The sequence below is a fragment of the Bufo gargarizans genome, chromosome 3 (genome assembly GCF_014858855.1).
Source record: "Bufo gargarizans isolate SCDJY-AF-19 chromosome 3, ASM1485885v1, whole genome shotgun sequence".
NCBI lineage: Eukaryota > Metazoa > Chordata > Amphibia > Anura > Bufonidae > Bufo > Bufo gargarizans.
The window spans coordinates 128,439,129-128,463,691 of NC_058082.1; the positions used below are offsets into that span (position 1 = coordinate 128,439,129).

General features: G+C 42.5%; 1 protein-coding gene across 2 annotated transcripts in view; it reads left to right on the plus strand.

Moving 5' to 3' along the window:
• VWA8 (von Willebrand factor A domain containing 8) overlaps positions 1 to 24,563 on the plus strand; it is a 429,985-nt gene that overhangs the window by 277,397 nt on the left and 128,025 nt on the right. For both annotated transcript variants that reach the window (XM_044284760.1, XM_044284761.1), the window contains exons 28-36: positions 4,675 to 4,783; positions 6,788 to 6,926; positions 12,656 to 12,858; positions 21,002 to 21,118; positions 21,232 to 21,296; positions 21,384 to 21,509; positions 22,139 to 22,248; positions 22,578 to 22,732; positions 24,239 to 24,434. In XM_044284760.1, coding sequence (XP_044140695.1) covers positions 4,675 to 4,783; positions 6,788 to 6,926; positions 12,656 to 12,858; positions 21,002 to 21,118; positions 21,232 to 21,296; positions 21,384 to 21,509; positions 22,139 to 22,248; positions 22,578 to 22,732; positions 24,239 to 24,434 — 1,220 coding nt within the window. The remainder of the gene's footprint in view (positions 1 to 4,674; positions 4,784 to 6,787; positions 6,927 to 12,655; positions 12,859 to 21,001; positions 21,119 to 21,231; positions 21,297 to 21,383; positions 21,510 to 22,138; positions 22,249 to 22,577; positions 22,733 to 24,238; positions 24,435 to 24,563) is intronic.

Sequence of the window (24,563 nt, forward strand, 5' to 3'; positions counted from 1 at the left end):
TGAGAGAGTGCAGCAAATGGAGACTGACAGGGGACCTGGAAAACATCAGAACCAGAATTGAGAAGATCGGTACACTTTTCATTTTTTTTTGTCTACTTTCACAGGAACCTATATATTCTTAGTTGAATATTTTATTTTAGTAGCTCCCTCTGATGTGTTCTAGTCCTTATTTTTACCAGATTGTCTCTACTGGTATTAGTGGCCTTGCTTATTTTAACGGGGTTGTGCTGGAGTTTGCAATTTGTATTGCTAATCTTTAATCTTTTCTAATATAAATTCTTAAAAATGTTGCCGCTCTGAGCAGCTCTAAATGCCGGGGTCTGAGGGAAAGAAATGGTTCCTTGGGTCATGTAGGAAGCATCTCCAGGGTCACAGCGGCAGGCACAGAGCAGCTTAGTTTATGTAAAGGTGTCGACTCTGGTCTATCTGCAGTCCTGTAAGTTAGTCCTAGTTCACACTAGTGACCAAGTTATTTGGTCACTTATTTGCATCTGTTTTTTTGCTTGTCAGCTGCAGACCCATTTACTTGAATTGGGCTGCAAAAAATGCAGACCGCAGACCATGTGCTCTCAGCATCCGTATGTCCGTTCTGTGCCATCTGCAAAAATATCCTATTCTTAAAAAAGCTTTCATTTTCTGGGGGTCTTATGTCATATTCCCCCACATGGCACTACCTGTTGAGAGAAGCATTCTTACCTGCTTCCCTCCGCTGTGTCTTGGCTCCTTCGCCCCAGCACTGTAGCACCAAGGTTCCCAGACATTGGCTGCAGTAACGTCAAACCAGATTTTAATAGCATGGGACTCAAGCTCTTCAGCAGTAGAGGGGGTACAAAGCAGTGGGGAGTGAAAGTATGCGTCCCTCCACAGGTCCGGCCACTTGGGGGGTGGAGGGAAATTGCCAGAAGATGAACAGCTCCTTAGGATACCAGAGTTTTTTTCCCTATATTCCTTGAGCCATAACTTTTTTTATTTTTCTGTTCATATATCTATATGAGGGCTTATTTTTTGCAGGACAAGTTGTACTTTCTAATGCCACTATTTAATAAGGATACAATGTAGTGGGAAGCAGGACATTTTTTTTAAAATAGGGTGGAACTGGGAAAAAAAAAATCCTCTATCGTTTTTTACGTTTTTACCCCTACAGTGTTCCTTTTACATCACCATATTCTGATCCCCATAACATTTTTATAGTTATATCTACTGAGCTGTGTGGGGCCACATGTTTTGCGGAACAATGTGTCGTTTTTATTGATACCATTTTGGAGCGTGTGTGACTTTTTGATCACATTTTATTAAAAAAATTGTGCAAGAGAAACAATAAAAAAAAATGGCGGACCAGCCAGTAAGAATCCCAAAAGTGCGCTTCTGGGTTTCTGAGCCTTTAGATGCTGTGATCACTGCATCTAAATGCTTTAATAACCACGATCGGCATCATTGCCAGTCGTGGTCATTAACCACGGGTCTCTGCTATTTGACACAGTGGAGATCCGCCGGCCATGGCACTCACTGCAGGCGCCATGTTTACCCATCGCTCCGGCGCCGGTAGCGAAAGGGTTAATATATGCTCCAGATAACAAAAACATATGCATAGGGCATATAAAGGGCTGTTTATCACTGGGGATACAAAGTAAACATCCAACTTGTCTATCTTTCTATCTATAGGCACTTTCACACTAGCGGCAGGACGGATCCGACAGGCTGTTCACCCTGTCGGATCCGTCCTGCCGCCATTTCGGCAGTGCGCGGTGAGAGGTCGCCGGAATAAAAAGTCGGACATGCAGTACTTTTAGTCCGGCGGCCTCTCGCCGTGCTGCACCGAAGCTCCGCCCCCGTCCCCATTATAGTCAATGGGGACAGAGCGGCAGTCCGGCGGCAGGACGGATCCGACAGGGTGAACAGCCTGTCGGATCCGTCCTGCCGCTAGTGTGAAAGTAGCCTATCTAGCCATCCGCCTATCTATATCTTTTGTAGCTTTTGAAGTATGCTGCATTTCCTAGGATCCTTTCAGCCTTTATATAATGTCATCTGTGAGTGAAATATGTTGTAGAAATGCCATTTTGTTGTTGAGCTGCATGTATTACTCATAAATGGCCGCCTGGCGTTTCCAAATGTTAATTCAAAATGAGTTATTCCCTTGTGTTTCTTGCCTTGTATTCTTCCAGAAAGGTCATCAAATAATGAATTCAGCGATTTTCAAATGGCTTGTCATACCTTTCAATGTTAAAATTCAAAGTAATATTCAGTATTCCGGAGAACATATTTATAAACCTGGAATATAGAGGGGTAAGGACAGGAGGATAACCGTAGGAAGCAAACGACCATTATTTCAAACCATCCATGGTTAGTTTGTTGAATATTAGCAGCAATGCTGGATAAAAAATGTCGAGGGCAACCTGACTCTGTGATTATCATCCGTGAAATGACATTACTTTTTACATAAAATCTGAAGGAAGGCGCTTCAATTATTCATTGGTAAATCTGAACTATTGTTGCCAGCCTTGTAATGAACATCGTTTTTCTTAAAGCACAGTTCAAAATCCAAAAGGATATTTTCATTATGATTAGGCTTATTGGATATATTGTAATCGCTTTTATTATCAAATAAGTCTGTACATCAAGGTGTAGTAAGAGACTAGGCTCAGGAAATTGTATTATTGTCCTCACATGCAATTTCCATATGCAAATAACAGAGATAAAAGAAACCGTAACACAATAAATCATCCTGAAGAAATGGTTATTGGACATCAAATCCTTGAAGAATCTTAATGTAGTCTAGAAAAGAAAGCAAGTTTCTATGTGATCAATATTGTTTAGTGGAAAATCTAATTTATTAGAGCTGTTTTTGTTATTGAAGATTAATACATTTGTTAATTGTAATTACTGCTTTAGAATAATGATTTTATGTCTCTCTTTATCCTGCCGTTCTCTGATGTCTCTGTTGCTTTCGTCAACCAAAATAGCTAAAGGTGCGCCATTATGTAATCCATAAAAAAAAGGAAATGTAAAGGGTCCCAGACTTTTTAATTGATGGCCTATCCTTAGAATAGGCCTTCACTAGCTGATCCCTGCCGATCAGCTGTTCTATGGAGCTACAGAGCACTTTATAGTGGACAGTGCTCATAACTGCAGCGCTGCTCCTGTTGACTTCAGACTATGGAAACCTAATTAAAAAGAACTATTACAAGCTTGCACAGAACCTCAAGGAACAGTTATAACTTATTAATAATAATACCGTAATATACGTTATTATAAAATAATAAAGGCTCCAGAAAAGTTTACTTTGAAGGCTAGCGACACCTTTGGGGGCACCGTTGATGTGACCTAGCGTTCAAGCTGCTGTGACCGATGAGGCCTGTGATTGACTGCAGTGGTGATTGACTGCAGAAAGCAGTGGTGGGACCGTGGACAGGTGAGTGGGATTTTTTATTTTCAGGGGCAAAAGTTAGAATACAAGGCATTGTCGGCTCCAATGCCATTTTTTTACTTTATAAGTGTTTATTGTCTTACCCTTACATGAGAACATTTTAGGGGGAAGAATTGAGATTATTTTTTGGTAAATTTAAAAGAATAAGGCTACTTTCACACTAGCGTTCGATCGGATCCGTTCTGAACGGATCCGCTCATATTAATGCAGACGGTGGCTCCGTTCAGAACGGATCCGTCTGCATTAGAACTTAGAAAAATGTTCTAAGTGTAAAAGTAGCCTGAGCGGATCCGTTCAGACTTTACATTGAAAGTCAATGGGGGATGGATCCGCTTGAAGATTGAGCCATATGGTGTCATCTTCAAGCGGATCCGTCCCCATTGACTTACATTGTAAGTCTGGACGGATCCGCACGCCTCCGCACGGCCAGGCGGACACCCGAACGCTGCTTGCAGCGTTCAGGTGTCCGCTCACTGAGCGGAGCGGAGGCTGAGCGCTGGCAGGCGGATGCATTCTCAGCGGATCCGCCTCCACTGAGAATGCATTAGGGCCAGACGGCTGCGTTCAGGGCCGCTCGTGAGCCCCTTCAAACGGAGCTCACGAGCGGACACCTGAACGCAGGTGTGAAAGTAGCCTAACAAGCAAATCTATTCTGCCATTGTTTTGTATGGACTGGAGAATCTCCCAACACAAGTTGCTCATCTCTACTTGTTAGTTATGACTCGGTTGCATACTTTCAAATCTTAGATAACAGATTTATTCGGGTCATTTAAAATGCTGATCTTTGATATTCTTTGCTCTGCCAGAGACACAGGCCTCATCATAAAGTAGGCCTTTCCTCTGACAGTCCTTGAGCCTAGATTAAAATCTACTCTCCATAGCAGGAGTAGATTGTAATCTTCATTTATGCCCCAAACCTGCTCTGCCAGTCTCCAGTGGCAGTATTTGAATTCTGAAAAAGGAGTTTTCAGAGTTTTGAATTCTAGAAACGCCACATGTGCCTACATTTAGGTGCACGGGCATTCAAAAAGCTGCAAACGGGGGGGCTTTCGACTTGTTTGTAATGGGGTGTCATAATAAATGATCCTTTTTGTGTGCGATGTTATCAACCCTGTTGCATCATTATACATGCAGCTACTTTACATTAGCTTATTCCAGAAGGTCTTTATGCAAGTGCCATGCCCATGGACAGACCCTTTATAATGAGTTCCCCACCCTAAACTTATTTCATGTGTTTCTGTATTCCACAGATTGCCACTTCCAGATGTTCGTTTTGTTGGCCATTGGACCGTGAACCAGGCTGCAAATGCCCGCCGGAAGCTCTTGTGTCCAACAGAAACGCATCAGCTTTCTATAAAGGTTATATTGCTTTTTAAACTCTTATTTGTTTCCCTCATAAAACAAAATAACCGGAGAGACGTGATCTTGAGCTCCGGATTGAGTTGTTTTTCTCCTGTTATTAGAACCATTGAGGCTTATGTCAGCAACAGGAAATCTTTCCACTTTATATAAATGTACAGAGAACAGATAAAAATATCAAAATCTGTTATCAAGAGCAAATATTGAATTTCCAGCTTTATTAGATCCCTTGTGGAAGCACAAACCAGATAATTATCCCGTTGTAACACAGTGTTCACAATTGTATAAATGTTGCTTATATTCATCACTTTAAGGCCCCATTAACACAACCATGTTTTCGGGCCGTATTCGATCCACATTTTTTGCAGATCTGGTGCAGACCCATTTATTTCAGTGGGGTTGCAAAAGATGCAGACAGCACACCATGTCCGTTCTGCGGCCCTGCAACAAAATAGAACATGTCCTATTCTTGTTCATTTTGCAGACAATAGGCTAATCTAACCAAAGGCAAGACGTGCTGATCTGCAGAATGCATGTGCCGTGCATGCATGTGTATGAGCTGCTGAAAAAAGTGGCAAGCACAAGTTGTCTAGTTATAAAAATGCCTCTAAAGGATAAAGTCTATCATGACAATAACTTTGTAATGCAAGGAGCCAAAAAGAGTTGCCCAGGATTATACAAGTGGTGACCTATCTGATTGGCCTGAGTCAGAGCTCCATCCACTACACAACTGGTTACTGCAATGCTGTTTGTATTCGCTTTGATGGATGGAGCTGTGTAATTCTGCCTCTGACTTCCAGTGCAGAAACCACCGCTGATCAGTGGGAGTGTGGGGTGTCAGACCCCCGCTGATCAGATAGTGATGCTCTATCCTGAGGACTTGTAAAATCCTGCACAACTGAATTAACATCTCCTAAACTATCAGCAATGCAAATTCTATAAATATCCCCGATTTGATTGTGGTGTCAGATTTCCAATAATTTCTATCCCTGAGTAGTGCTTAATAGGTTTGAAGGACCTTGGGAGCATGGTAGCCCACTCATTCTGGAAAGCAATATTGGTCCGAGGTCAAAGATCACAATAAAACAGACTGTATTTTGCTATAGTCTTACATATCTGTGACTTTTTAGAAGATACATTTTACATGCATTTTCCCTTTAAATCAAAAATTATCTTAATAGATTAATAAAGTGTCCAGCATTTATATACAACATAAGTATAGGTAGGGGGAAAATGAGTATCTCTTTTTTTTCTTGATATTTGAGCACATTTGGACAGGCTGTCTGAGGTTTTATTGAACTCAGACAGCGCTTTTAACCTTTAGTGACCGCCAATATGCCTTTTTACTACAGTCACTAATGGGCCTTTCAGCTAGGCCACTGGCTTTTTATGCTAGTCTAGTCTAAGTGCTGCATGGGTCTTCTGTGCATTTCAGGGTCTCTGCTCTCGCATGATACATCCAAGTATGAAAACTGCAAAAATGAATCCCTCACCCAGCTCTGTAGAGCGAAAAATATAAAAATATTATGGGTCTTGGGAGGCAAAGCAAAAATGTAAAAAAAATATATATATATAATATATTTAGTATTGCTGTAATCTTATTGACCCAAAGAATAATGCTGTCATGTTATTTATGCCCAAAAAATGAACGCCATTACATTTATAATGTAAAAACTCAGTGGCAGTATTGCTGTTTTTCCCATCCCCCCCCCCCCCCAAAAAAAGAGTTGTTAAAAGTTAAACAGTAAGTTATGTGTACCCTAAAATTGTGACTTTAAAAACTCCTGCATGAGACACGTTTGTGTGAAAGAGCTCTTATACGGCTACATTGAATGAAAAATAAAAAAGTTATAGCTCTTGGAATGCGGCAATGAAAGAATTCCTTGATGTTGAAATCAGTATGTCTGTCACTACTCTCTGCTTCCCCTCATTGAGTGCAGCACACAATGTACAGGTTCCCATCAATACGTAAATGATTTGTGCTGATGATTTCTCTTGTTGTAGGGTCCAGTGTATATAAATGTGCAGGGTTATTCATTGGATCGTTATGAGTCACGATCACTGAGTTTCACTGAAGAAATGGCTCATTGGAACATTCCTATCAATGAAGTGAATATTGTGTGTGATGTCACTGGCTCTTCAGGTATGTTCAATCCTCAGAAATAACAGCAAAGCATATCAGACCAAGGGATTATCATATGTCAGTTTATTTCGGCTACTATAATTTTTTCTGTCATACAGACGTGGACAAAATTGTTGGTACCCTTTGGTCAATGAAAGAAAAAGTCACAATGGTCACAGAAATAACTTTAATCTGACAAAAGTAATAATAAATTAAAATTCTATAAATGTTAACCAATGAAAGTCAGACATTGTTTTTCAACCATGCTTCAACAGAATTATGTAAAAAAATAAACTCATGAAACAGGCATGGACAAAAATGATGGTACCCCTAGAAAACACAGAACATAATGTGACCAAAGGGACATGTTAATTCAAGGTGTGTCCACTAATTAGCATCACAGGTGTCTACAACCTTGTAATCAGCCATTGGGCCTATATATATGGCTCCAGGTAATCACTGTGTTGTTTGGTGATATGGTGTGTACCACACTCGACATGGACCAGAGGAAGCAAAGGAAAGAGCTGTCTCAAGAGATCAGAAAGAAAATTATAGACAAGCATGTTAAAGGTAAAGGCTATAAGACCATCTCCAAGCAACTAGATGTTCCTGTGAGTACAGTTGCACATATTATTCATAAGTTTAAGATCCATGGGACTGTAGCCAACCTCCCTGGACGTGGCCGCAGGAGGAAAATTGATGACAAATCTAAGAGACGGATAATCCGAATGGTAACAAAAGAGCCTAGAAAGACTTCTAAAGAGATTCAAGGTGAACTTCATGCTCAAGGAACATCAGTGTCAGATCGCACCATCCGTCGTTGTTTGAGCCAAAGTGGACTACATGGGAGACGACCAAGGAGGACACCATTGTTGAAAACGAATCATAAAAAAGCAAGACTGGAATATGCCAAACTACATGTTGACAAGCCACAAAGCTTCTGGGAGAATGTCCTGTGGACAGATGAGACAAAAATCGAAGTTTTTGCCAAGGCACATCAGCTGTATGTTCACAGACGAAAAAATGAAGCATATCAAGAAAAGAACACTGTCCCTACTGTGAAACATGGAGGAGGCTCTGTTATGTTCTGGGGCTGCTTTGCTGCGTCTGGCACAGGGTGTCTTGAATCTGTGCAGGGTACAATGAAATCTCAAGACTATCAAGGAATTCTAGAGAGAAATGTACTAGCCAGTGTCAGAAAGCTTGGTCTCAGTCGCAGGTCATGGGTCTTGCAACAGGACAATGACCCAAAACACACCGCTAAAAACACCCAAGAATGGCTAAGAGGAAAAAATTGGACTATTCTAAAGTGGCCTTCTATGAGCCCTGACCTCAATCCTATTGAGCATCTTTGGAAGGAGCTGAAACATGCAGTCTGGAAAAGGCACCCTTCAAACCGGACACAACTGGAGCAGTTTGCTCATGAGGAGTGGGCCAAAATACCTGCTGAGAGGTGCAGATGTCTCATTGACAGTTACAGGAAGCGTTTGATTGCAGTGATTGCCTCAAAAGGTTGCGCAACAAAATATTAAGTTAGGGGTACCATCATTTTTGTCCATGCCTGTTTCATGAGTTTATTTTTTTACATAATTCTGTTGAAGCATGGTTGAAAAACAATGTCTGACTTTCATTGGTTAACATTTATAGAATTTTAATTTATTATTACTTTTGTCAGATTAAAGTTATTTCTGTGACCATTGTGACTTTTTCTTTCATTGACCAAAGGGTACCAACAATTTTGTCCACGTCTGTATTTATTTACATTTTTTGCATTGTTTTTATAGCTAAGTTTCTATGTTTCTATTTCTCGCCAGCGATTTCTAATTCCCTTTAATATCGTCTTGGACTATATAAAGATATAGTAAAAGATATTTATATTAAGGAAATCTAGAACCTGTGACACATACTCTGAGGTCTGAGAGCAACAGGTGTCAAAGTCCAACAATGTTACATTTTTTTGTAATTATTGCAGATCACATGCAATTTCCCCATAGGGTTCTATTTATATTAAATGCAATTGCAATTAAATGCAGTAACGTAATAAGAAGAGTCCTCCCTAAAATTGCAGGAAATTGTGTGTCATTTCTGTCAATTGAGATTGCATGAAATCACTGTGTAGTATTTTGGTTGTGGTTTTGCAATGTAATTTTGATCAGATCAAATCACATAACATCTCATGCAATAAGTCTCAATATCAGCTTTAAAGGTGATGTCACTTTTTTTTTTATATTGATGACTTATCCTCAGGATAGGTCATCAATATCAGATCAGCCGGCAACCCCACCGATCAACTGTTTGAAGAGAACGTAGTGCTCATACGAGCAGTGGCGGATTACAATAGGGATATTCGGGTCGGCAGCCCCGGGCTCAGCACTACTGGGGGCCCCAATGCCGACCCGAACGCCCACATACTGCGACGGGGCACGGGAGCGCATAGCTCCCTGTCCCATCACCGATCACTACCATAGGCTTCAGGCCTAGTAGGCCTGAGGCCTAAGCGGTAGTGAAATCCCGGTGCAAGCGGGCGTGATGACGTCATTGCGCGCCTGTGACGGGACACAGCACTGTGACGTGTGCACGCCTGCCTCATCCCTCCTTCCTCTGCGAGCAAGCGCCTGGCCCTGGACATAGGTGAGCATTTAGCTTTTAATTTTTTTTAATTTTTTTAATTTTTTATTTCATGTGCCTAGTTTGGGGGACATGTGGGGGGGGGGGGGGGACACACACAGGAGGACAAATTAGTGAAGAGACATCAAGGACATCGAGTACATCGGGGGGAATGTGGGGGCTGTGTGGGGCCAAATTATTATGGGAGGGACTACTATGTGGGGCAAATTATTATGGGAGGGACTACTATGTGGGGGCAAATTACTATATGGGGCAGTGTGGGGGCAAATTACTATGTGGGGGCAGTGTGGGGCAAATTACTATGTGGGGGCAGTGTGGGGGCAAATTACTATGTGGAGGCAGTGTGGGGCAAATTACTATGTGGGGGCAGTGTGGGGTAATTGCTATGTGGGGACAGTGTGGGGAAATTGCTATGTGGGGCAGTGTGGCAAAAACTATTGTGTGGGGAAATTTCTATGTGGGGACAGTGTGGGGGAAACTATTGTGTGGGGGCAGTGTGGGGCAAATTGCTATGTGGTGGCAGTGTGGGGGAAATTGCTATGTGGTGGCAGTGTGGGGGAAATTGCTATGTGGTGGCAGTGTGGGGGAAACTATTGTGTGGGGGCAGTGTGGGGGAAATTGCAATGTGAGGAAATTGCTATGTGGGGACAGTGTGGGGAAATTGCTATGTGGGGGCAGTGTGGGATAATTGCTATGTGGGGACAGTGTGGGGAAATTGCTATGTGGGGCAGTGTGGCAAAAACTATTGTGTGGGGAAATTTCTATGTGGGGACAGTGTGGGGCAAATTGCTATGTGGTGGCAGTGTGGGGGAAATTGCTATGTGGTGGCAGTGTGGGGGAAACTATTGTGTGGGGGCAGTGTGGGGGAAATTGCTATGTGAGGAAATTGCTATGTGGGGACAGTGTGGGGAAATTGCTATGTGGGGGCAGTGTGGGGTAATTGCTATGTGGGACAGTGTGGGGAAATTGCTATGTGGGGGCAGTGTGGGGTAATTGCTATGTGGGACAGTGTGGGGAAATTGCTATGTGGGGGCAGTGTGGGGAAATTGCTATGTGGGGGCAAATTACTATGTGGGGGCAGTGTGGTGGAAATTACTATGTGGGGGCAGTGTGGGGGCAAATTACTATGTCGGGCAGTGTGGGGGCAAATTACTATGTGGGGGCAGTGTGGGGGCAAATTACTATGGACATAGGTGAGTATTTAGCTTTTAATTTTTTTTTTCATTTTTTTTATTTTTATTTCTTGTGCCTACTTTGGGGGACATGTGGGGGGACACACACACACAGGAGAACAAATTAGTGAAGAGACATCGAGTACATCGGGGGGAATGTGGGGGCTGTGTGGGGCCAAATTATTATGGAAGGGACTACTATGTGGGGGCAAATTATTATGGGAGGGACTACTATGTGGGGATAGTGTGGGGAAATTGCTATGTGGGGGCAAATTACTATGTGGGGCAGTGTGGGGGAAATTACTATGTGGGGGCAGTGTGGTGGAAATTACTATGTAGGGGCAGTGTGGTGGAAATTACTATGTGGGGGCAGTGTGGTGGAAATTACTATGTAGGGGAAATTACTATGGTGGGATTGCTTTGTGGGGGTAGTGTGGTGGAAATTACTATATGGTGGTGTTGCTATTGGGGAGGCACTGTAGGGGCAATTCTATTATTTTTGGGGACACTATACAGGGATTATTGCCTGAAGCACAATAGAGGGTGGTATTATTAATCGGGGCACTCTAGGGGACATTATAGCTGCTGTGGACACTATAGGAACATTTGGGGTCATTTATCAAACTGGTGTAAAGCAGAACTGGCTTAGTTGCCCATAGCAGCCAATCAGGTTCCACCATTCATTTTTGACAGCTCTTTTGGAAATCCAGTTCTACTTTACACCAGTTTGATAAATGACTCCAATTATGTCTATTAGGGTCATTATTTTTTCAGCAGTATAATACCTGGGACATTGGGGAGCACAACGGGCACAGTATTGGGAGTGGCAGCAGGTTAAGGCTCCTTTCACACTAGCGTTCGCTGGTCCGCTCGTGAGCTCCGTTTGAAGGAGCTCACGAGCGGACCCGAACGCAGCCGTCCAGCCCTGATGCAGTCTGAATGGAGCGGATCCGCTCAGACTGCATCAGTCTGGCGGCGTTCAGCCTCCGCTCCGCTCGCCTCCGCATGGACAGGCGGACAGCTGAACGCTGCTTGCAGCGTTCGGGTGTCCGCCTGGCCGTGCGGAGGCGTGCGGATCCGTCCAGACTTACAATGTAAGTCAATGGGGACGGATCCGTTTGAAGATGCCACAATGTGGCTCAATCTTCAAGCGGATCCGTCCCCCATTGACTTTACATTGAAAGTCTGGACGGATCCGTCCGAGGCTATTTTCACACTTAGCTTTTTTTTTGCCATTTTAATGCAGACGGATCCGTTCTGAACGGAGCCTCCGTCTGCATTATTATGAGCGGATCCGTTCAGAACGGATCCGCCCGAACGCTAGTGTGAAAGTAGCCTAATACTGTGGGGACACCAGGATGAGGAGGTTGATGGAAAAATTTAGAAATCTAACGTGTCTGTGTTACAAACTGTAGAGACGAGATGCTGGCTGAAAGAATTTGCCATGGTGGTCTGGGTCAAATGGAGGAGAAGAGGAAAGAGAAGGTCTACATGACAGGATATGTCACTGGATGTGGTGCTGTATTCTCCTCCATGTCTTTTTATTATAATTATATGTATTTTAAATTTGGCGACCACATTTTTCAGTTTAGGACCCAATTTGGGGTAATTTGGGGTATTTTATTTTTTTTGTCTGAAGATGTCATATTGCCTAGGAAAAGAATGTGGCGCTAATGAACCACCACAGCCTCTTCATACAAAAAAAAAACTAAACTAAAATGGAGGGAGGGTCCCAAGTTGGGTAGACAGCCCCGGGCCTATCATGCACTTAATCTGCCCCTGCATACGAGCACTACCTTCTCTTCATTGTTTACCCGCATGCCATTGCAATTGCAGCAGTTAGCACTGTAATTACAGCTTATCTGTCCCCATTCATCTCAATGGGACGGCTTCAATAGAAATTGATAGATGAATGAACAGAGTATTTAATCTAAAATGTGTTTTTTCCAGATAATGATGCAGACACTACAGTGTACGTGGTTACTTGCAATCCAGTATCATTGTATTTTATGAAGACTAATGACGATAAAGGATACTATGTGGATTTGTACGATGTTTTCCCTAGAACTGTGGGAAGCGTATGGCAACCATTTGTGAGTGTAGCACCTCTGGGTCATCCACTGACTGGACAGGTCATTCTGCATGAAGAACAGGTAATTATTTATTGTGGATTTCTTTTCTTCAAAGCCAAATTTTCAGCATCTGTTTCTAAAGTTTCCATTAGGGTCCATTCACACGTCCCTGTCCTTTTTGTGGACTCGCAAAACATGGATACCGGCCGTATGCACGCTGCATCACAGTGCGGACCCATTGACGTAATATCTTATCTTTTGCGGCTCGACTGCACAGACCCGGAAGCACATGGAAGGGGCTTGCACAGTATCCTTATTTTGCGGATCTGCTGTTTGCTGTCTTTAAAATGGACTATGGTTGTGTGAATGGATCCTTACTATAATTATACCACCACTGATCACTCTTCTTCTTCCTTGTCTCTTTTTAAAAAATTCTTACGGCCTCGTTCACAAAATATAGAGTTTACAAAACAAAATAACAGAAACTCCATAGAATATTCAATGTATTTAGTTATTCGGTCACCAAGTTGTCACCAAGAGTTGTCTGGGATTGCAGTGTATAATACTGCAATATCACATGACCCGGCAAATAATGTTCCTTCCACTGTACATGGTTCATAGTCTTCGGAATCTTGTTTGTGTCTTTAATTTAGCTGTGCATCTTAAGGACCAATAGCTCTAGATGTTTATCCAGCCAAACCAAAAACCTTTCAGTAAGTGATCCAATCCCTGAAATTATGGGATTGAAAGCAAAAGGAAAGGAAATACCAGTTCAGGTAACGTGAGCAAAATTGGATTTTCCCAGGACACCATAGGCATATAGGGGCACATTTATTAAGACCAGCATTTTAGACGCCAGTTTTAATAAACCCCTAAGCTGGCAGTGGTTCCGCCGAAGTTATGTAGAGGCGCCAGCTCATTTATAACTTTGGTGGATCCTCCACCAGTTCTAAATGTAAGACAGCTTCCGAGCTGTCTTACATTTAGACCCTTTTACGCCTGAAACAGGCATAGAAAATGGTAAATGAGACAGGCCTGACAGCCTGTCCCCTTCCCTGCCCACCCCACTCCAACTTTTTTAGACCTGGCATGAGTGGGGAAAAGTCGCAGATTGCAAAAGACCATAGACAGCAGCAGCGGACAGGAAGAGAATAGGGAGACGGCATGTGCACACTGCGCAGTGCCGTCTCCTCATACAGCCTGGTGTCAGACCCCCGCCAATCTGATATTGATGACTAGTGATGGCCAGTTCGCAGTGTTCGCCCGCGAACACATGCGATCTGCCATCTTAACTGACAAGTCCGGCGAGGCACAGGTAAGTCCTTACCTGTGCGCGAGCCGGTCTGAAATGAAATGCGGTCTCAGGGAGCAGGCCGTTCCGAGAACGCCCCCCCCCCCCCCCCGGAGGCTGTTCTCGGAACGGCCTGCTCCCGGAGACTGCATTTCCTTTCAGACCGGCTCGCGCACAGGTAAGGACTTACCTGTGCCTCGCCGGACTTGTCAGTTAAGATGGCAGATCGCTTGTGTTTGCGGGCGAACACTGCGAACTGGCCATCTCTATTGATGACCTATCCTGATGATAGGTCTTTAATAGTAAAAGCCCGGACAACCCCTTTAAGGTACCATTTGGATACAGCAGGTGAATACACCATATTCCCAGTTGCACCCACGTGGGAAAATCCCTCGAACCTAAAAAGCTCAGACAGGGCAGGATTCCTCCATACTCATGTTAAATTTGTTAGACCCAAAATACCCAATAGACTCTTAACCTTTGTCCATACCTGTCTCATCAGACTTACTGTTTGGAGAGGACCCACTCATCCAAAGCTGCTGTGGGTGGCGAGTGTCCTATTACCTGAGTGATCAATCGCCCCCCTATCCCATCTGCGACTGTGACTTTAAGCTTAAATTTAGCTAGTAGTGGGGTTAAGTTGGTTTCTAGATAGGAATGTAGATTTGGCTATATTTCTACTTCCAAATATTTTAAGGAGCACACTACATTTTCAGGTGTGATCCAAGCCCAAATCAGGTGGGAGCGTGTCAAGTGGCATGATAACTGATTTGTTCCAATTAATAAGTAACCCTGGTTGGCGTCCAAAGCTGGGTTCAGACAAGTTAGTCGCTCTCTAGCAATGGCAAAAAGTAGAGGAGACCGTGGACACCCCTGCCATGTCCCCCTTTCCAACGTCAGTGTCTGAGACAACTCCCCATTCGCCCGGATCCTTGCCCCTGGTCCAGTGTACAGCAATTTAACCCATTTCGAAAAAGATTGGGCCAAATCCCATTTTATTCATCACAGCCCACAAGTACTCCCGCTCTACACTATCACACACCTTAGCCTCATCAAGTGAGAGTATAGCACCACATCCACTACCACCCATATCCATCTGGAGATTAAGAAATAGGCATTGGAGGTTTAGGGATGTAGACTTCTCAGGTATGAAACCTGACTGGTCCTTGTGAATGATAGTAGATATAACTTGCAGCAACCTATTAATAAGGACTTTGGCAAGTAGTTTAATATCCACTGGCAAAAGTGAGATTGGCCTATAGGGTTTACCTGGGACAGGTCCTTGCCCGATTTCTCTCATGAAGCTGGGCAGATCACCAGTAAGAAATGCGTCCCTCAAGAAGTTAAGGGAGCAACATTTCTTTCTTTTTTTTTATTTTTTTTTTATATATCTTCCCCTGGTGCTTTTACATTGGGGAAGGATTACAATGCCACCTCTAGCTCCTCCAAAGTCTCCTTTACATCAAGAAGTTATCTTTGGTCTGGTGACAAAGTAGGCAAGGGTATGTCAGACTAATAGGCATCTCTTTCCTCTGGCGTCACTAGCAACTTGGATTTATAGACTTCTCTAAAATGGGCATGAACTAGTTCCATAATATTAGTGTCCCCAGTGACTAGGTCCCCATTTGTGTCCCGTATTGACGTCACACAGGAAGATCCAGTCTGTGTTTTTATACCTGTGGCTAATAGATGGCCAGCACTTTCGCCTTCAACAAAATACCTTTGGGTTTGGAAGAATTATCTCCTGCCCTAGCCAATAAATGTTTCTTTAATAGCTCTTGTGCTTCCTTCCAGTTATTTTCATTTTCCATACTCGGGAACTCCACATACTTTTGCTCTGTGTTAGATTTGATAAGCTCAGTCATTAACTCTTTACTTTTGTGTGTACTAATGTTGTTAAAATATATATATACCCTTTACATATGCTTTCATGGCATCCCACACCACTAACCCAGATGCAGATTCTGTTTTGTGGTGAAAGAACTCTACAATAGCAGTAGAAATGTCATTACCCGTATCTACCAGGGTGATCCAAAATGGATTCAGGCACGACATCTGCTGCCTCCTTCCTCACCCATCTCCCACCGGCATTTGCAACAGGATTAGTGAATAGTCAGGGATACTTTCAGGTACATAAGTTACATCTTGCATTATATACATTAAGTATGGGTACCCTACAGCCAGGTTGATTGTAGAAAGGAAGTTATGGGAAGAAGAATAGCATGAGTATCTCTGCTCATCTCTGTATTTAATTTGCCAAAAATTAACCAGCGGGCGCAGGTTCTTTACTGAATTCAACTGTATTGCCATCCTGAGGACGATCATACATTTTCATACTGTGGCGTGGGCAGCAGTATTTTGTGCTGCACTGTGATATTTAGCTCTGCTAGGGCAGTATTTTGTGCTGTATTATGGTATTGATGGCCCTGTCTACCTCTGTGTTCCCTGCCTACTTGTGTTGTCCCGCCTTCTGTCAGTTTGGGCCCACCTACAACAGCCACTGTTAGGTTTTTTCCAGGGCCACACTTAGTTCCTAGTCCGCCCCTGCTCTTAGCATGTTATTAATCTCTCTTTCATACAAGCCAGTGTCTAATGCAACAATGGACCCTTATCCTTGTCCGCCGCACATACCGCTTTATAGCGATTGTCGTCTAATTCTTTCAGTACTGCATTCCCTTTCCTGGTTAGATTATATTTGTTCTCATATGGGGCTTCATATTTTTTCTCCCCAAATGTGGATATGAATATAAGTAATAATGGGAGGCTGCAGATGGTGGGAAGAGCTGGAAGTCAATGTGATACAGCTGCAAAGCAGGAAGTGATGTCAGGGATGGAGGACATTTTTGGCAACTTCGCTTGTAAAGTCCAGCAACAACCAGTCATTTTATTATTTTATGTGATATAAAGGTTAGCTTGGAAGCTTGCACTTAGGGGACCTGAGTGACTGTAGCAATCTTGTTAAAGTGGTTTTCTGAGATAGTTTAACTGATGACCTATGCTCTGGATAGGTCATCAGTGTCTGATTGGTGGGGGTCTGATACCTGGGACCCCTGCCGATCAGCTGTTTGAGTAGTATAAGTAGCGATGCGGCCTTCTTGCAGCTTCGCCTAGACCAGGCATGCTCAACCTGCGGCCCTCCAGCTGTTGCAAAACTAGAACTCCCAGCATGCCTGAACAGCCTACAGGTAGCAGCCTACAGCAGGGCATTGTGGGAGTTGTAGTTTTACAACAGCTGGAGGGCCGCAGGTTGCGCATGCCTGGCCTAGACCGTGTAAAGTCACATTCATCTGTCACATGGCCTAGGCGCATCTCCGCACCATTGCAGTGAATGGGACTGAGCTGCGATAACTAGCACAGCCGCTATACAATGTACGGAGCTGTGCTTAGTGAGCTGAGAGAAGGCTGCGGCGTTTCTATATGGGGGATAACTGGAATATTCCTTTAAATACGCTCATGAGAAGAAAAACAAGCATGTGCCTGTGTGTTTCTCTCATTATTCCAGCATTTTGTAAAGCTTTGTATGGTGTGTGCTACAGATTTGGAAAGTGTTTTCTATTTTATGCCAACATTTCATATAGTAAATCTTCCTCTGTGATTACAGATTGAAAGTACACCAAATTATGTATCTCTGTTTCCATTTTAGGTGCTGGAAAATATAGAGGTTTTAACAGAAGACCATAAAATAGACTTTAGTGGATAAAACATGGCAGCTTGTTGATAACTATTGATTTGTATATTTGCATCTCATCCAAATTCTTTATAGTGCATTTCTCACTGTAATGAACTTTAAAGTTCTCACACATTTTCTTATTACAAGGGGTTGTCTGAGATGAGGTCATCAGTACCTGATCAGTGTGGGTCGGACACCCAACACCCTTGCCCATTAGCTGTTTGAGCACTGTAGCCTCGTCCTAGGCCAATGACCTCACATTCATCTGTCACATTGCCTAAGTGAATGGGCCTGAGCTGCATTATACAATGTACAGTGCTGTGTTTAGTAAGCGGTGTGGAGACCGCCATGCTCACCGGAGCCCCGTTGCCTCTTCAAACATTTGATCAGAAAGGAAGCTCTTTTAGAATCTCAATGGCTACTAATGCCATATCATATGGTTCATATTCAAGATGATAGATGTTTACTACTACATTTCAATTTGACCCATTAGTGGTGGAAGTAGCTGCCAAGCAGGGGTGTAGCTAAAGGCTCATGGGCCCTGTAGCAAGAGTTCAGCTTGGGCCACCATTCGCTCAGTGCTTTGTGGTCAGGGGTTGGAAGGCACATTGCCTTAGTGTTGCCTGAGGCAAAAATTGAAACGGCGCCCCACCCATGCCAAATCCCCCCCCCCCCCTTCCCTATAGCCAGAGGTATAATTTGACCAGCATGCACTTTCTATAATACCAATGTCTTCTTATGTGGCACAAGGATCTTTGGCGACGGCTACCGCTACGTCCCTGCTGCTGCCAAGTGTGTGGATGAACAGTAATAACAAACCAAACCCGTATCTATGTAGTCATTTTTACTTTAACATTCTCCTTTCTGTCTGTTTGCATGAAGTCAGTGAAATCCTGATCGCTCAGAGATTAGATGTTATATGATTTGACCATCATCAGTTATGGTCATTGTAATAACACTACAATGGTATTACTTTGTACATTGGAGTAAGGCTTGGCATTCAGCACTTGGGTATTGTGAAGTCAGCCAGAGGTTACCAGACTCTCAGTACATAGCACATGTCGCAATAGCTTAAAACGCTGACTTTCTCAACCAAACCAACTTGTGTCCGTATTTCAGTTGGCTGAACTCTTCAGCTATATCAATGCTTAAACAGAGGAAATATCTTGTTTCTTGTGTCATATTCTATAAACATATGAAAAGAAATGTAATAATGGAAATTTTCTGGGCCGGAAAATCCATTACATTTACCTGAATTGGGTAATTTAAGCAGCAAGCACATAATTTATTTTTTATATTTTTTGCAAGTCCCAGTCTCCAGACGAATGGAACAGTTGCAGAAATTTCTACGTTTTGATGAGGCCTGCCCAGGCCATTTCTCGTAGGGGTTTTATTTTGAGGGCATGCTAATAGACTGGTCATAGGCTCACAAATCACACACCACATGCGTGGTGTGTGAGATCTTGAAGCATTAAATGGCTTTTTCTTCCGGTGCAATGTTTATGGTGCATTTGCAAAATTGTATTCTTTTAAAGTATTAATTTGAAAAATGATTAATTTATAAATTAAGTTCTGGCTTAAAAACCACATTTTGTTTAATGCTGTTTTAATGACGTCTTAAAATGTTCTGCTTTCCACTTTCCACGTCTTGCAGGGCATATCTGATAATAAAAGTCTAGGTGGAAATGTGTATTGATTGTGTGATGGTTCTGTTGGATTGAAAAGCATTTCTAATACATATTTCAGTTTTAATGTATTATTAAAACTAGTAAAAAGTAAATGTTATTCAAGTGGGAAGAACTGTAGGAAATTATGTTTGTAGTTATGGTTTATGTGTTTACCTGTACATCCATCAGATATTTTCATTTTACTTTTTAACGTGCATGTTTAATGCTCTTCAGTTAGGCAGACTTGAACTTTAAAGGCTATGGACACCTTAGCAGCATTTGTTTTGTATCATTGCTTCACTCATTGTGGCCTAAATATCATTTTTTCAGTTGGTCTTTATTTAAAAATTTCTGCCGTTTTTGAGATATAGGGGTTTAAAATAAGTCTGTTTGAAGAGTATCACTTCTCATTCCCTTCAGCTGATGGCTAATGTGAAGCCTTATATCTGATCTCCTGACCGCACACTCAATAAGCCATATTCTTCTCTGTTTGATATTATAGCTAAATTAATAAGTGTTTATGAGATCAGGAGATCTGAGGAGAGCCGTCATCTGACAGGACTGAGAAGTGATACTCTGCAAACAGACTGATTTTTAATCCCTGTATCTCCAAAACAGCTGTAAATGTTTAAGGCTACTTTCACACTAGCGTTCGATCGGATCCGTTCTGAACGGATCCGATCATATTAATGCAGACGGAGGCTCCGTTCAGTACGGATCCGTCTGCATTAATAACTTAGAAAAAATTCTAAGTGTGAAAGTAGCCTGAGCGGATCCGTTCAGACTTTCAATGTAAAGTCAATGGGGGACGGATCCGCTTGAAGATTGAGCCATATAGTGACATCTTCAAGCGGATCCGTTCCCATTGACTTACATTGTAAGTCTGAACGGATCCGCTCGCCTCCGCACGGCCAGGCGGACAGCTAAACGCTGCAAGAAGCGTTCAGCTGTCCGCCTGCCCGTGCGGAGGCGAGAGGAGCGGAGGCTGAAATGCCGCCAGACTGATGCAGTCTGAGCGGATCCGCATCCATTCAGACTGCATCAGGGCTGGACGGAGGCGTTCGGGTCCGCTCGTGAGCTCCTTCAAACGGAGCTCACGAGCGGACCGACGAACGCTAGTGTGAAACTAGCCTAATAAAGGCCAATTGAAAAAATGATATTTAGCCCAAAATGTGTAAAATGCTGTCCGTAGCCTTTAACTTTCACATCATGAAAAGACTCTGTAGGTTCCTACTTATAAAGAATTTTAAAATGCAACCAAGAGACCTAACATGATAATTACGATTCTACTAGCAACACATTTAGCACCCATTTATTTATATACCAAAAGCTGGTCCACGGCACTGTCCACAGACATTGATTACTGAACTTAATGGTTAGAACTACTGCAAAACTCACCTAAGTTACAGTTTTAAAATAGTTCCTATCTACTATTATTTTATACCAAAAACTATTACCTGTGCCAACTACCTGAGAATATCTGATGGAGGAATGAAGCATGAAAAGGTACCTAGCGAAATTAATGTACAGAGATGTGTCTGCATCTTGTCATTTCTCAATATTTCATTTTGTGGATGCCTTCATGTTTCTTTACAGAGCAATGTCATTCTTTTGCTGGACACCAGAAGTGGGGAACTTCGTCGTATCTTGTTCTCAGAGCAAGATGCAGAACCACCAAGAAAATCGTCCTGGTGGGGTAGTAAAGAGGCACAGGTAAGCATGTTTAGTAGTATTGGTACCACTTTCTGAAAGATAACTTTTGTGCTCCTTACAGTTTTAACAACAGTCTAGTTGGAGGATCATCTAAAAAGTCTGATCTATTTCAGGAAAGCTATAGAATGTGTAGAGAATTCTCACACAAGAATTGGCTGCTGTTCTTTCAGGAAAACGGGTGGGTGTACAACATAAAGCTCAAGTCTTATATTTATGTACTGCAATAACTCACACAGCAGAATTATGATTTCTTTTTGCTTTACAGTAACTCCATCAGTGTCCTGGATGCTCTGGAGGGCACTACACATGCAATCTCCTTACCTATCAATCTCAAGTCTGTGTTCTTAGTGGCAGAAGATAAGTGGCTCTTAGTTGAGAATAAGACCAATAAGTAAGTGTGTGTTGTCTGAGCCAACTGGATATAAGTAGTTAATAAACATGGAAAAAAATAACTTGTATTGATAGGATTTTCTTGATTACTTTGTCTTTGTCATCTATATAACTCATATTTCCTATCAAAAACGTGAATGGAACTTGGTAAAAACCAAGTCCATGTCTGAAAATAACATAATGCCTACTTTATTCTCAACATGATCCCCCAATCCAATATAGGATCTGTCATATGTATGGTATATATTTAAAAATACTGTCAATAGTGTAACAGTACTTGACCCTGTGCATATGAACCACAAGCTAAAAAGAATGGCTTCTTGACTCCTGTTCCTCATGAAGCTTGATGTCCTTAAAAAATATACGTCACACATATGCTGTGCATGTAGGTCCCTCAAAGCCCCTCAACACTGCTAGTCATGATTCCCCACAGTGCCACCAGATTAATTGCAAGATAAATCCCACCCTTTCCCTTCACCACAAAAGACTTTGGTGATTATGGTGCCCCCTAATTGTGATCGTAAGGAGCTGAAACAAAGCTTGTAATTATGTGAACTGCTAAGTCAACCTCTTGCTTTCACATAACCGTTTCTGATACTCAATGTGCGGTTCTTTTTCTGAAATCTACAGGAAATTTCTTCTGACGACACCTTTGCATATGGACGCTGAGGACACTGGAGTTTGCCAATTGCATGCACTCGAGGAGGAAGCAGCAAGTGCTGGTTTTCAAGTGACAACAGGTATCTAATATATATATTTATATATAATTTATCGAGGTTATGTTGGATCATATTTGAAAACTAGTGGAAAACGCTCAATCTGCTGACCAGTCTGCTTCCCGGATATTCCAGCCAGATTCCACCTCCTATTTTGTTTTGGAGAGTTTCTCAAAAGTCAGTATATGACAACTGTAGGATTCTCATGGCACAAGCAGCTTTATGTACTTGCATGTTGCCACATTTAGTGTGTTGGGTTTTCGAGCTTATAGGCATTGGCTTATATTTAATAATGGAATATTATTTAGCACGTAATCAGAGAGCAGAGGTTAACCATCGGTTTTTCTGTTCAGGTTTGGAGTCCAGCAATCTGCAAGTCATTTCCAGTGATCAGCTGCCCCCTGAGAACCTGAGTGCCGCGCTTGACCAGAAGATCACCTCTCCTAATAGGATCTTTTCGGATGAAAATAGCTATGCTTCAATAGTAGTAGGGTTTCCTGACCTAATGGTAAGGGCTATGGAAAATCAATATGCTGGACTTTTGAATTTGTTTGGTTCCCAGGTGGAGCTTTCTGCATATCAAACTAAACACCGTAATTGGGTCACTTTCTGTTATGGACAGAATTCACAGAATACTACTGAAAAAAAAATACTGGAGCCCCATTTTTCTGTAGATGTATGTTCATTCATGTATGTTCTATACAGTATATTCAATGAGCACATATAATCCATGTATACCTTAAAGGAACCTGTGATGTTAAATTCAGCATGTTAAAAAGTGATTCCATCTCTGCTGTTCTTTCTGTAACGTTCATGCACAAGTGCAGCCACATCTCTATTACATAGCATACACACTATATAGCTAATAGACATGCTATAAATGTCTACGATGGGAATACCCCTCCAATTACTTCATAGCTGTCCACGTATTTAGTAGTTAATACAAAATCGGCCTTAGGCTACTTTCACACTTGCGTTTGGTGCGGATCCGTCTTGTATCTGCACAGACGGATCCGCACCAATAATGCAAATGCTTGTGTCCGTTAATAACGGATCCGTTTGCATTATTTATTCAAAAAAAGTCTGTCAAAATGGATCCGTCTTGACTTACATTGAAAGTCAATGGGGGACGGATCCGTTTTCAATTGCACCATATTGTGTCAAACGGATCTGTTGCCAGTGACTTACATTGTAAGTCTACACGGATCAGTTTGGCCCCGCATCGTCAGACGGTCACCAAAACGTGGCAAGCTGCGTTTTAGTGACCGTCTAAAAAACGCAACAGAGACCAAACGCCGCCAAAATTTATACATTCTGAACGGATCCCTATCCATTCAGAATGCATTGGGGCTGAACTGATCCGTTTTGAGCCGCTTGTGAGAGCCCTGAAACAGATCTCACAAGCGAATCCAGAAACGCCAGTGTGAAAGTAGCCTTATTTAATATTTTAAAAAAAATTGTCTTCCAGCTCCTAATTATTAGGAAAGGATAATTATTGCCACTTTATGAATATTAGCATGCTCACTGTAAGGCCTTGTTCACATGGCAGATTTTTGTGTGCAGATTTCCTTCCGCCCATTGTTGTCAGTAGGAAGCCATACTGCCGTCCATACCGCCACAGGTTATTTCGGAGTGAATTTCCAGACCGCACTAATAAAGAACATGTCCTTTCTCGGCATAGTTTTTGGGCAGACACCACTGAAAACCACAGCAGGTAACTGCTTGTGGATTTGTTCCGTTCAGTGGAGCTAAAGCTGTGGGCAGACTCGCCACATTCAAAAATATAAAGCTGATGCCGAACCCCAAAGACCAGCCTGGGGTTTCTGCTGTGGATTTTTTCACAGATTTATATGGTGGAAAAATTTGCCATGTGAGCTTACCCTAAATGGCCATATTCCTATTGATGCGTCAATTGTTCCAATTCCTGTACATGTCTGATCAATGCCAGCAATTATTGTGACTTTATTATGGCCCTTTGACATTGGGAATAGTAAAACTTTTTCACGTATTGCAGTCTGCTAGTGAAGTGTACAACTGGAAGAGGAGACATCCTCTGGGCAATCAAGCAAGTTCCCCGGGTGATCAGTTTTTCCAACCAACCAAATTTGCAAACATGAAGAGATCCAATTGTGTGACTCTACTAGGAGCTAACCAAGTGGTCAGAGCTGTGTCTTCTGCAGATGTGCCTTTAAAAGAAATCTATCCCAAGGGTAAGGCTTTCATTATGTCCAGTAGATTATTTCTTCTTTAACATAGTAGCGTACTTGGTAAAGCTGAAAAAAGACATATGTCCTGTTCAGCCTTCTTTATTACCATGCGACAAATAGACTGAAATAAAA